Genomic DNA, 11914 nt, shown 5'->3' with positions numbered 1-11914 from the left:
AGGCCAGGCTGGATGGGGCTTGGAGCAGCCTGGGACAGTGGGAGGTGTCCCTGCCCATGGCAGGGGGTTGAAGCAAGATGGACTTTAATGTCCCTTCCAACCCAAGCCATCCCAGGTTTCTGTGACTCAGTTACTGTGAAGTTTAGGCCAAAATCCAGTGGAGTGTGCAGTGGCCATCCTGGGACTCAACATACATTGGAGGCCAAAGGTGAACGTAAGAAGGAAAGATCTAAGCATGGTTTTAGATTCCAATGATGGTGCATTTTAACATCTGCAGTCTTGAAGGAAGATTTTGTGTTTTTTCTAATGGATGTAGAAGTGCTTTTTGTAACTTCTCTTCATCATTTATCACCCTTCCTGCTTGTTCCTCTTGTTACCTAACTCCTGCTTTTCCTGGAGCCTTTGCTAGAAACTGTGTTTCTTGTTTCCTAGGATTTTACCTTGCTGTTTTTATTTCTGCCTGTAGGACCAGGTCATCTTATCCCACAGTAAAGAGAGAGCCCTGTGTGTAATCAGGAAAGAAAAAGGTTTTGAGGAATTTATTGAGAAGCCCAGAGGTAGCTAAACAACATCAGATCTGACAATTTCAGTGTCTCAGTTTTAAATCTCTGTCTCATGTTATATTAGGCAATCTGGCCAGATGCTTTTTTGGGCATCTTAGATATCTCCAATGACTTGAATTGTTTTAGGTTGTTTAGGCAGCTGAATCCCATTCTGAGATGTTAGCTTGACAGTGAGAGCCTTTGGAGGATCACCTTGAGCAGGATTTTGATTGATGTACAGTATCTTATCAACAGAAACAATGTGGCTCAAGAGGTTTTCTGCTCATTCCTGTCTGAGTGAGATTTACATCTTGGCCATCTGAGAAATGACAGGGCTGTAAAATAAAGCAGCAGTAAAGGGGAATATGTACTAAAAATAAACCTAGTGGTTTACACAGAAAAACCAAACTAGAAGGAGTTCAGCTGTTTAAAACTGAAATAAAGTTTCAGTATTTGAGGCTTTCTTTGGAGAAGTTTGACAGTGTACTTGTATAATTTTTGCCCAACTTCTTTAAAGTAACAAAAACCACAAAAAAAAAACCCCAACAATAAATAAGCAAAATAAAGCATAAATATTGCTGTCCCTGAGCTTTTGGTTCAGATAGAGCAAGAAGCTGTGTGCACATCGAAATATGATTGTTGGTCTTGCTGGGCAATCATCTTGATGTTTTTATCAGGTCCTTTTTATTTTCCTTTTTGTGGTTGCAGCTAATGATGCTGGCTACTTTAAGGCTGAGATGGCACCAATTGAGGTGAAGACAAAAAAGGGTAAAGAAAGCATGCAAAAGGACGAGCACCCCAAACCCCAGACCACCATGGAACAGCTGACAAAACTCCCGTGTGTCTTTAAAAAGGATGGAACAGTCACGGCTGGGAATGCTTCAGTGAGTACATCAGACCCTTGGGCTGGGCACGTGTCCCCTCTGTGGTTCTCCAAATTTATTGCCACTGTTTTTATCTCTCACCGAGTTGGCTCTCAGTGGTGTCTCCTGACAAAAATGACTTCTAATTCTGCAACTGAATGCCCCAGCTGACTCTCCCAGCCTTGTGCCAGGTGATCCTGGCAGGTGCCAGGGGATGCTTCAGTCAGCTCCTAGGTCCTAAATTTGATTCTGTGGGTTGCCACTGATATTGCAGTGAGGCATTGGCATTTCCTCATCAGCCTTGGGTTGTGCAGTTGGGGGGCAGTGGTAACTGAACTTACTTGCTTTAAAACGACATTTTTTTAGTGGGCATACTGCTGCTGTTCATCTTTGTACCACAGCTTCTGTCCTCTCTCCCCACATTTTGCTTTTACCCAGAATATACTCAGTGCTTAGCAGCCTGTCATTATGGACTGTTCCTCTCACAGTCATTATCTTAATTAATTGATTAAAGTTCTTTGGGCCAGATGGAATGCTGTGATCATACAGTCTGAATTCATGCCTAAAATAGATCATAGCCACAGTAAGTGTGGGTGTCTGTAAAGTATCTTTTATAATTAATAGCACATACATTATCCATTATTAGTAGTGTTCTTGCAAGTCAGCAGAATCATATTTCCAATGCAGGGAAGACTTATTTTTCTTTTCTAACACATTGGAATTCATGAAACATTTATCTATATTTAATTATCTTTCCCCATCCTCAGAAGAGTGATTTGGTTTTGGTTGTTTTGAAGAAACATTGTTAAATGTTAATTATAGTACCTTAGACTCAAGCTCCTTTTGGGGGTTAAAGAGTGTGAGGATTTTTTTGTTTCTTTGTATTTTCTCACTAAGAATGCTTCTCTCTTACTACAAGGGTGTGTGTGATGGAGCTGGTGCAGTCATCATTGCCAGTGAATCAGCACTTAAAAAGCACAGTCTCACTCCTCTGGCAAGAGTAGTAGCTTATCACTCAGCTGGCTGTGACCCTTCCATCATGGGCATTGGTAAGTTGCAGTAAAGCGCATCATTTTATGGCATCAAACAGCACTAAAATGTTCTTGTCATGGGCATTCTGAAGGAAAGAAATGTGCTCAGGCTGGTGGCTCTGAAGGTGTTTGTGTGTCCTGCTGTCCATCCTGCTGTGTCAGTCCATCCCTGTTTTGCTGAGGGACGGATTTGCTCCTCTGTTTGGCTGGAAGGGTGCGTGCAGTGTCTGACCCACAGTAATAGCATTAGCATAGTCCCCCAGGCTCTTCTTTTTTACTGTCTTTTTTAGTCAAGAAAACAAACACTCATACATTTTTAAAAAAACATTTTCTTCCTAAATTCACTTTCATTTGCTGTGAGCTCTAAATCCCTTGATAAAATGTGTAACTCTGGGTTGCCTGCCTCACCTTTGCTGATGGAGTAGTGTAACCTTCCAGCAGTTTCAGTGGCTCAGGCTGCTTGGATCCCAGGATGTGCATCTGTTCATGTATTACTTGGAAAAACCAAAAACCTTTTCTTGGTTGCTTTAGTCCCATATTTTCTGTTTCCTCATTAGGTATTTTCTGTTTCCTCTCTTAGTGCAAACAGTCCCTCAGAGCCAATCCAGACACCACAGGATTTTTCCCTTCACTTTAGTTTGCAGACAGCATTGTATCCCAGCATTGCTTTTCCTCTCTGTTCAGAGGAGCTGTTGTTGGCAGGTTCTGTGTGCCAGTAGAAATGCAAATGAGGCATTGTCAGATTTGTTTTCCTGCTTAGACTGTCTGACTGACACAGCCTGCAAAGCAAACATGGAGGGAGGGTTTTCTTCGCTGGACTTGGTGCTGGCATTGTGCTTCCTAGACCAGCCCATTCTCTCTAGTTCAGGCAGCTCTTTTAGCTTGTTTAAAAACTTCATAAATCATATAGAGCATCACTTAGTATCCCAACTCCTTCGCACCACAGCTTGTCCCCAGCAGCTCAAAGAGACCAGATGAGGTTCATCAACGTGACAGCAGCAGATCTGACAAACAGGAGCTCAGTCTGAGCCGCTGTCCTTTCACATATTGATAGCAGGTCCTGTCTCACAGTGTTCAGTGAGAGAATCCATTGTTTTAAAAAAGAGAGAGGGGGGGGGAAAATTTACTTGGCTCTCATTAGGGGTCTTTGTGTTGTCTACATGAGACCCTCCCATTACTCTCATGCGTAACAGGCATACTAAAATCCTTCCCTAATAAGATGCACTTAGTCTGGTGTTAAGCTGCCTGGGGCTCCCTGAAACTCCACTGAGCTCTGAACTGGGCCCTTACTTCTTTTAATTTTTCTGTCTCTTTGGTAATTTACTTATTTTTATGTATTTATTCTTTGAGCTATGTGTTTTCAACGCCATTTTGTGGTGGTGTGATTGCATTTAGGATTATTGGTATTTTAGAATTGAATGATCAGCCGCCACCCAACATCTCAGTACATTTCTCCTACAAGCACATACCTGATTAACCCTTCCAAATTCTCTTTGAGTGTGTGTTTCCTTAGGTAGCTGTGTTTGGGATTAATTTCCCTTAGTACTTGATATTAGGTCAGAGAAGGTAGACCTCTTCCAGAGGACAGTTGCCAAACTCTTAATAGTCTGAAACCCAAAATCATACTTTCTTCAGTTGTCGAAGACCTGGGTCTGAGGGAGCATTTAATTATTTGGAATAAACTAATTAAACGTTTGATGTTTCACTAGAAGATTTTCAGATCTGTTAAGAACACCAAAACAACAATACCCATAACTAAGCACATGACCAGCAAACTCTAGAACAGCCTGTATTTTTCTTATTTTGTTTACCTGGAGGCTGCAAGTTGTGAGAGAAGAATAAATGGAACCAAGAGTATGGGGAAGGAGAATGTCTCAAAACCGTTGTGAAATTGTTTTTTTTTACCTGGGAACTGTCACTTCTCTTGACTCAAAAGCTCTGCGTGCAGCAGCAGTGACACTCTTAGCTTTCTCTGGCTGTATGTTGGCAAGGAGACCAAGTAGTTTTGAGATTTAGGAGCTCTCTTACCACCTAATAAAGCAGGTTAGTGACATATCCAGAATTCATTATGTGCACAGAGGCTTGTGGGAGGGGTTCTCCTGAGACTTCATGAATTTGTCCTATGTAAAACAAGTTTCTAATACTTAATTTAATAATTTTTTAAATTTAACTAACTGCATATGATTTCCAAACAGGCCCTGTACCTGCAATTACAGAGGTTTTGAAGAAGGCAGGACTGACCCTGAAGGATATGGATTTGGTAGAGGTGAGATGTTTTTACAAGAGCAGTGATTTTACCCCTGATCTTTTTAGCAGAAGGATTCCACTCATGCCATGTAGGTGTTCTTGCCTGTCAGAAGCCTGCCTGACCTCTGTCCATCCAGTTTCTGCTGCACAGTCATTACAAAAATTCCAGGCACGTGGAAACTGGAAATGGTGTGATTGCATTCCGTGGAACAAAAATATCCTCGTGTAATATGACGGTTTACTCAGTTGGCTGGACTGGTCATGTTTTTAATTAGTGATGCATGTGAACAGGGCCTTCTTCTGTCAGAGCAGCAGGCTCTTCATGGACTCACTGCCCCAGAACATACGGTACATTTTTTTAGAAAATACTCCTCATACTTGCTTAGTATTTGAATTTAGTTGGGTTGGATTGACACATGAGTGTTGGCTGAGTGTGCTCTTATAGACACAGCGTTTAATGTTTCTCCCAAAAGGACCTGGAGGACCAGTTTACCTAATTTAATCTTGTTTGCACACATGCTGCTGAAAGCTGGTGTTAAAGTTCTGTCCTTTCTCTGGTGCTTTAGGTAAATGAGGCATTTGCACCTCAGTATCTGGCTGTGGAAAAGGTTTTGGGCCTTGACCCTGAGAAAACCAACGTCAACGGAGGTGCCATCGCCATTGGCCACCCCCTGGGGGCCTCGGGCTCACGGATCACAGCTCACCTGGTGCATGAATTAAGGTATGAACACAGCAGCTGCTCAGCGTGGGTGCGCTGCTGGTGGGTGGATTTATGCCTGCTGACATTTTGGGCATGGATACCATGTGACTAAACTCCTCTGGTCAGCCAGCCTAAAACTCTCCTGGCTGGAATGGGCCACTTTCTTTATGAGTTTGCCACCTCTGTAGTGCAGGGAAGGTCCTGCACGTGCCTCAAATCCCATCCTGTTGTCATGACAGCATTCATTAGTTCACCCAGATCTGATCCAAGCCTACAGGAGCCTGTGGGAAGGTTTCCTTTTTTTTTGCAATGGCCTTTGAGCAAAGTCTGTTCTCTTCTTAACGTGGGGCATTTCATAGAATCATGGAGTCCTAGAATGGCTTGGGTTGGAAGGAACTTTAAACACCAGCTCATTCCACCCCTGCCATGGGCGGCCACCCCTTCCACTATCCCAGATTGCTCCAAGCCCTGTCCAGCCTGGCCTTGAACACTGCCACAGCTGCTCTGGGCACCCTGTGCCAGGGCTTCATCATCCTCACAGCCAGGAATTCCTTCCCAATATCCTATCTAACCCTGTCCTCTGACAGTGGAAGCCATTCCCCCTTGTCCTTTCCCTCCCGTGTGTGAAGTCCCTCTCCAGTCCTTTAGCTGCTTGAAGGGGATGCTTTAAAAGACTTTGTTGTCACCTTCTCTCTCCTTTAGCCCATTTTCAGAAATTCTGGCTCTTTTGGCTTGCTTAATGTGCTTACCACCATTTTAATTCCCCCCTCAGGGTGGAGATCACTGTGTCTCTTTGCTTGTACTTGCAACACTTAGTGCTCAGCCATGAAACTTCAGATCATTTGCACCTTGCAGAAATCTGTTTCTTGGAGTGTGGCTGTAGGAAACCTAGCATTTAAAAACTATCTCAGCAGTGTTCAGGTACTTTAAAAACTACTCCAGAAATTATCAGGTGGGGTCTAGTGGAAGAAGTTTGTGCGTGTGGCAGGAGCTGGAACCAGATGATGTCTAAAGTCATCGTTCAGAAAAATTTTAACAGCATTTCATGGTATTTTACTAGAAAAATAACAGCATAGACATTCTAAAACGTCATTGTCAGTGACACCGAGTTGGTAGCTGGTTTCCTCTCATAAAATCAGGACAGGAGCTGCTGATTTTATGGGAGGAAACCAGCTGCAGTAACCTGCAGTAACCGATCCCCCCGTTGCTGTTTCTGTGCAGGCGCCGCGGTGGGAAGTACGCGGTTGGGTCAGCATGCATCGGCGGAGGGCAAGGCATTGCTGTACTCATTGAGAACACACCCTGAGGCCTCCTGGGCGCTGCAGCCTGGCCTGAGCTGCTGATCCCCCGAGAAACCTGCCTCCTCTGACAGCAGAGCATCGCTGCCTGCCTTTCCTGCAAGGTAAAGGAACGACTGAGAAGTCAGAATTCTGAACAAAAGAGATTCATTGATGTCTTTCTAACTAAAGGAAGTGCAGCATCAATATAATTTCACACTGATGAAGTATTTTCTAAAAGCCTCTTTTCAATCAATGTATTTCTGTAGGCAAAATTATTTTCATTTCCTGAGGAAATTGCCTGTCAAACTTTCACCCAACCTGCCTTAAAATAGCAGTCAGTGCAGCTTTTTAAGCAAGTATTGCTTAAACTTATTTCAGCTACTGACACTGTCTGGTACATGTGCCTCTTCTATTATCAGGAAATGTGAAAATGCAATCAGAGACTTTCTGAAGTATATATTGATTGTAGATTGATGCCTATTAACCTGTGCACTGCTGTTCTTCAAGGGAAAAGAACAGAAGCTGAAATTTTCATTGTACCTCCCAAAAGAATAATAAATATAACACACAAAGAAAAAAGGCTTGGTGTTCTGTTTGTGAGTTTATTTTAAAAGTAAATCAATGTGAGAATTTTGGGAAATCAGTGTTGGGTTTTGGAGAGAGTGTTTCTTCTGGTTGAGGAATAACTGATGTTTATTAGGTAGTTTCTAGAGAACTCCAGCAAATCTGCCAGCCCCCTGAGAAGGGATGTGGCTGCACCCTGGGCTGTTACCATACAGTAACTGGATGCATTCAGCATCTCTTTCTTAAACCTCCTCTGACAGTACCACCCATATTTCTTGGGTGTGCTGGTGTGGGGCTGTTCTTGGCCAGTTTGGGAGGTGCAGCTCTGAGGAAGCTGCCTCACAGGCAGTGGAGTTGGAGTTATGAATCATTTGACAGAGCCAGCATGACACTGGGGTGAAATGAAGTCTTTTTGCTCACTGGAGTCCTCCAGGCTGCTGTGAGCAGCTTGCAGCTTACTCTGATGTGCATGTCTGCATCAGGTACTCACTGGAGAAAGCCCTGGCAGAGACAGCACACACCTCTCCATCGCCCTGGAACAGCAGCAGAGACTTCAGCCTTTACTCCTTCTCATCCTCTGTCCACTGTCAAATATTCCTTACCTACAACAGCTTCTTGCCACTCTGCTGGCATGGGAGGATTGTGAAAGCCAGGCAGTTATTCAAACCTGCCTGCCTAGCCTAGCAGGAAATTCAGGTCAAGGCAAGTGTTGCTACAGCTGGTGGATAACAATTGAAGTATGCTGATCACCTTCCCAGGGGTTTTCATGGGTGCAGTGACTTTAACAACTGTAGAGATATTTAGCACTGTTTATATGGATTAAAAACATCTCCAAGCAACCCAGCTGCCGTAGTGCAGCAAACCAGATATTTATCTAATACAGTATCTGTTTTCCTCTTTCTACTCTTATCGTAGTAAATTGGGATTACTGGGATTTCACTGCTCCAAAGACATTTGCCACATGGATTTTGCCATATCTTTTGCAGGGGGATTTTTATTTAATAACCCACAGTGCTTTCTGTAATAACCAATAACTAATTCCCTGTTTCTCCTTAGAATCATAGAAGCATGGAATAATCTGAGCTGGAAGGGACCCCCAAGGATCACCAGCCCAGCTCCTGCCCTGCACAGACCCCAACAATCCCACCCTGTGCATCCCTGGCAGTGCTGTCCAAAGGCTCCTGGAGCTCTGGCAGCCTCGGGGCTGTGCCCATCCCTGGGGAGCCTGGGCAGTGCCAGCACCCTCTGGGGGAGAGCCTTTCCCTGATATCCAACCTAAACCTGCCCTTACAGAGCTTCATGTCATTCCCTCAGGTCTGGTCACTGGTCACAGAGATCATGGATGGGTGCTGCCCCTCTTCTTGTCCTCATGGAGGAATTTATGGGCAGTTCTTGACTGTGGATGATCACTGAATTCTCCTTTTCAGAGAACTGGATAAGTTTTTCCAGGATCTTATCCTTGTGCAATAACAGTTCTTTCTGAGCTCATCATTGTGTGTTTACAGTAAATCCCCTTCATGTGCTTTATTTAGCACACAGTGTTTCATTTCCCCTTTTTATCACTCAGATTTTTGAGATTCATGTGTAATTCTAGCCAGGAGAGCTGCATTTGGTCATCCTGAATTATGGCATAATTTCTGCAAAATGCATCATGATGTCCAACTTATTTTCCAGAGAACTTTTTATGCATAAGCTACAGCTGCCAGATACCTTGACAAATGTGTTATCAGCACAGATGATGTACATCCTCCTGCCAGTAACCTTTCTTTGCAGTGTGAGCCAACTGCTTGTTCCCATATCATTCAATTTTCATCCTGTTCATTTTCTGTGGGAACTGAAGAGGCCTAGAGGCTTTGTCACACAAAAGTGAGGCAGTGAAAAATCCTTTCCCATGAAGTTACTGGGACTTCAGGCAGCGCAGATCTAGCACTTGCAACTTCTTTCACATCACCCAGGTGAGGTCAGCCAGGTCAGGGTGATGTGCTCGTGGGATCATGGAATGGTTTAGTTGGAAGGGACCTTGGAGACTGTCCCATTCCAGCCTCTGCCATGGGCAGGGACTCCTTTCACCAGATGAGATTGTTCCAGCCTGGCCTTGGGCACTCCCAGGGATCCAGGGACAGCCACAGCTGCTCTGGGCACCCTGTGCCAGGGCCTGCCCACCCTGCCAGCCAGCAATTCCTTCCCAATAGCCCATCTAAATATTCTTTGTGCAAATTAAACTGTTAAATGGTTGAGACCAGTGACAATCCCTCTGCATTCCTCTTCTGTAATTCCTGATTTCACTTCTAAGCCTAGAGCATGGCATTCCCAGAAGGCCAAAACCAAGTCCTGTGCTAGGCCCTAGACAAACACGTTTGCTGTGCTTCAGAATCACAGAATGGTTTGGGTTGGAAGGAACATTAAAGATCATCTTCCAACCCCAGTGCCATGGGCAGGGATTCAAAATACTGGCTTTTTCTTGCTGAGTTATCATTAACGATGAGCAGAAGCATTGATGTTTGATTCCTGAGCCAATCTTCCACATTACGTAGGAGTGCTGAGCCTTGAGGCTTTGGTGTGAGCTTGTCTTTGCTAGTAAGCCCTATCATTTATTGCAGAATAACAGCAGAAATACCTGATCCTTGTACTAATTCCCAGCTATGTTCTCTGATTTCCTGGATATAACAATGGTAGAACTGTGTTTCTGCCTTTGGGAAATTAAGGCATCTCTGCTGAGAGCAGTTGGGATTACGGGAATTTAAGTGTCCTGGAAGAAGTGGGAGATAAGAAATGTGTTAGATTTTAGAGGGATAATCACATACTTTGAAGGTACTGAGTGCATACGTTTTTTTTCCCTCTTCTTTTAGGCTCAGTTGTATTCTTTACGTGAATAGCCTCCATTATGCAGTATAACGAAAATGCTAATTTCTTTCTTTTTTTGAACCGTGTGGGGAAAGAAAGCACTTGTGGGATTTATTGCCCGTGTAGAACCGTGCAGGATTTACTTTTTCAGGCGGGTGTAGCTTTCTGCCACTGGGTGGAGCGTTTTAGACACCCTGCAGCTGTCCCAGCCTCGCAGAGGCATCTGCACTCCTTGCAGTAGCACAGCCTTTCTCCTGAGTGCTTGATGGATTAAACCTTGAAACTGAAACACTTGAAAATTCGGTGTTTCCCATTTCTCTTTTTATGATTTTTAAACAGGCAGCTGCCATGACACCAACACATCTGTACTGCTCTGCACCCCAGAGCTGCTGGACTCCAAGGGCATTGGGGAGCATTTGGTGCTTTACAGAGTGGGTCCCAAGTGCAGTTTGTGGGGAGAGCACTGGAGTCTGGCAGGAGATGAAGAGAATTGATTCTGTTGTTCCTTGGTCCAGGAAAAAAGCTATTAAACCTTAATCCTAAACAACTGTATGTGAGAGAGAGGGAGAAGGTGCAGAGGTCTGACAGAGATAGACTTACCTGTTGCATTCCTTTCTGGATTAGATATAAGCAGTTCTGCTGCACTGCTAGTGGAGCTCCAGTAATGAAGATGGGATGTTGTGTAGCATTCTGTGTGTAAAAAAATTACACATTGAAGCTCCTAAAGTGCACATTTTTGGGGAAGTCTCACCTCATCGTGAGAGTATTTCTGTTAAGCTCTTCCTCCATCTGCAAATCCAGACGTTTTCCATCTGGTGTGATGCTGTTAAGCTGGGCAGGGCTCTGTCTGGCCTCTCCACCTGCCAAAGTCTGTGCTGTCTGACTGGGATGCTGCAGGGGGATGCTGAGGGGGATCAGAAGGGAAATTAATCCTTCTGAGAGCTCAAAGCTAAGGGTTTAGTAACAGGGATGCACTTCCCCCCTTCTGGAAGGAACCTAGTGCTGGTCATGTCTTTGCTGACTTTGGTACATTTTAATGAAAAAGTAAATTCAGCGGGTGGGTTGGAGCATGAGTTAAGCGTGAATTGCACATATGGTTGTTGGTTTTAGTTTTATACTGGATAAGTATTTCTCATGGAAGTGAGTTAGGATCAAAAGGTAATGCTTTTGGACTTATTTGAGGGCACTCTTTGAGAACAAGTCCAGCTGTAGAGCCAGTGATGCTTGGTCAAAATGTTGGAGCCATAGGAATTGCAGGGCAGGTCAGGTGTAATCTCAGGCTGCTGATCCACAGCTGTTTGAAATTGCCATCATGACAGACTCCTCCTGGCAGGTACTCAACGAGAGCAGCTATTGATTTCCCTCTGGTCATCGTGCTCTTGCTCTGATTCAGCAGAAGCAGGGCTGTGTGTTCACACCCTGCCTGGGCTGGATGTGTTTTCTGTGAGATCAGGCATTGCCCAAATGTGGCATTAATGATTGTGAAAGCAGAGCTTTAATCTCTGAAAATCAGCGAGACAGGGAGCTGTTGCACAGAAGCTGCAGGCAGCAAGCTCTGGGAGTGAACCTGCCAGTCTGGAGAGGTTGTGGTGCCCAGCCTGGACACCAAGAGCCAGGCACCCCAAATTCCTGTCTGTCCCAAGCACAGACATCACACCAGCTCCTCCACATTAGCAGCAGGGGACTTAGAATAACGAAAAATAAAAGAACAAAGTAAGCATCTATGAGCCAAAACCTGAGCTGTGGGGTTGCAGGAAGCAGCAGGAGGGGAAAGGCTTTGTACTCTCATTTCTGTGTTGCTGCCTGATAACCTCTGTTAACCTATGAAATGTTTTTCATTCCT

General features: G+C 44.4%; 1 protein-coding gene across 1 annotated transcript in view; it reads left to right on the top strand.

The window, feature by feature from the left end:
* The window catches only part of ACAA2 (acetyl-CoA acyltransferase 2), a 17792-nt gene extending 10550 nt beyond the window's left edge, over nt 1-7242 (top strand). The window contains exons 6-10 of the mRNA XM_005424198.3: nt 1251-1426; nt 2325-2454; nt 4632-4702; nt 5250-5404; nt 6605-7242. Of these exons, the coding sequence (XP_005424255.1) occupies nt 1251-1426; nt 2325-2454; nt 4632-4702; nt 5250-5404; nt 6605-6689 (617 nt within the window). The 3' untranslated portion in view covers nt 6690-7242. The remainder of the gene's footprint in view (nt 1-1250; nt 1427-2324; nt 2455-4631; nt 4703-5249; nt 5405-6604) is intronic.
* Nucleotides 7243-11914: the final 4672 nt, after the last annotated feature.

This window comes from Geospiza fortis, unplaced genomic scaffold (genome assembly GCF_000277835.1).
Source record: "Geospiza fortis unplaced genomic scaffold, GeoFor_1.0 scaffold488, whole genome shotgun sequence".
In the NCBI taxonomy this organism is placed as follows: Eukaryota; Metazoa; Chordata; class Aves; order Passeriformes; family Thraupidae; genus Geospiza; species Geospiza fortis.
This window is presented reverse-complemented; position numbering and strand designations above follow the sequence as displayed.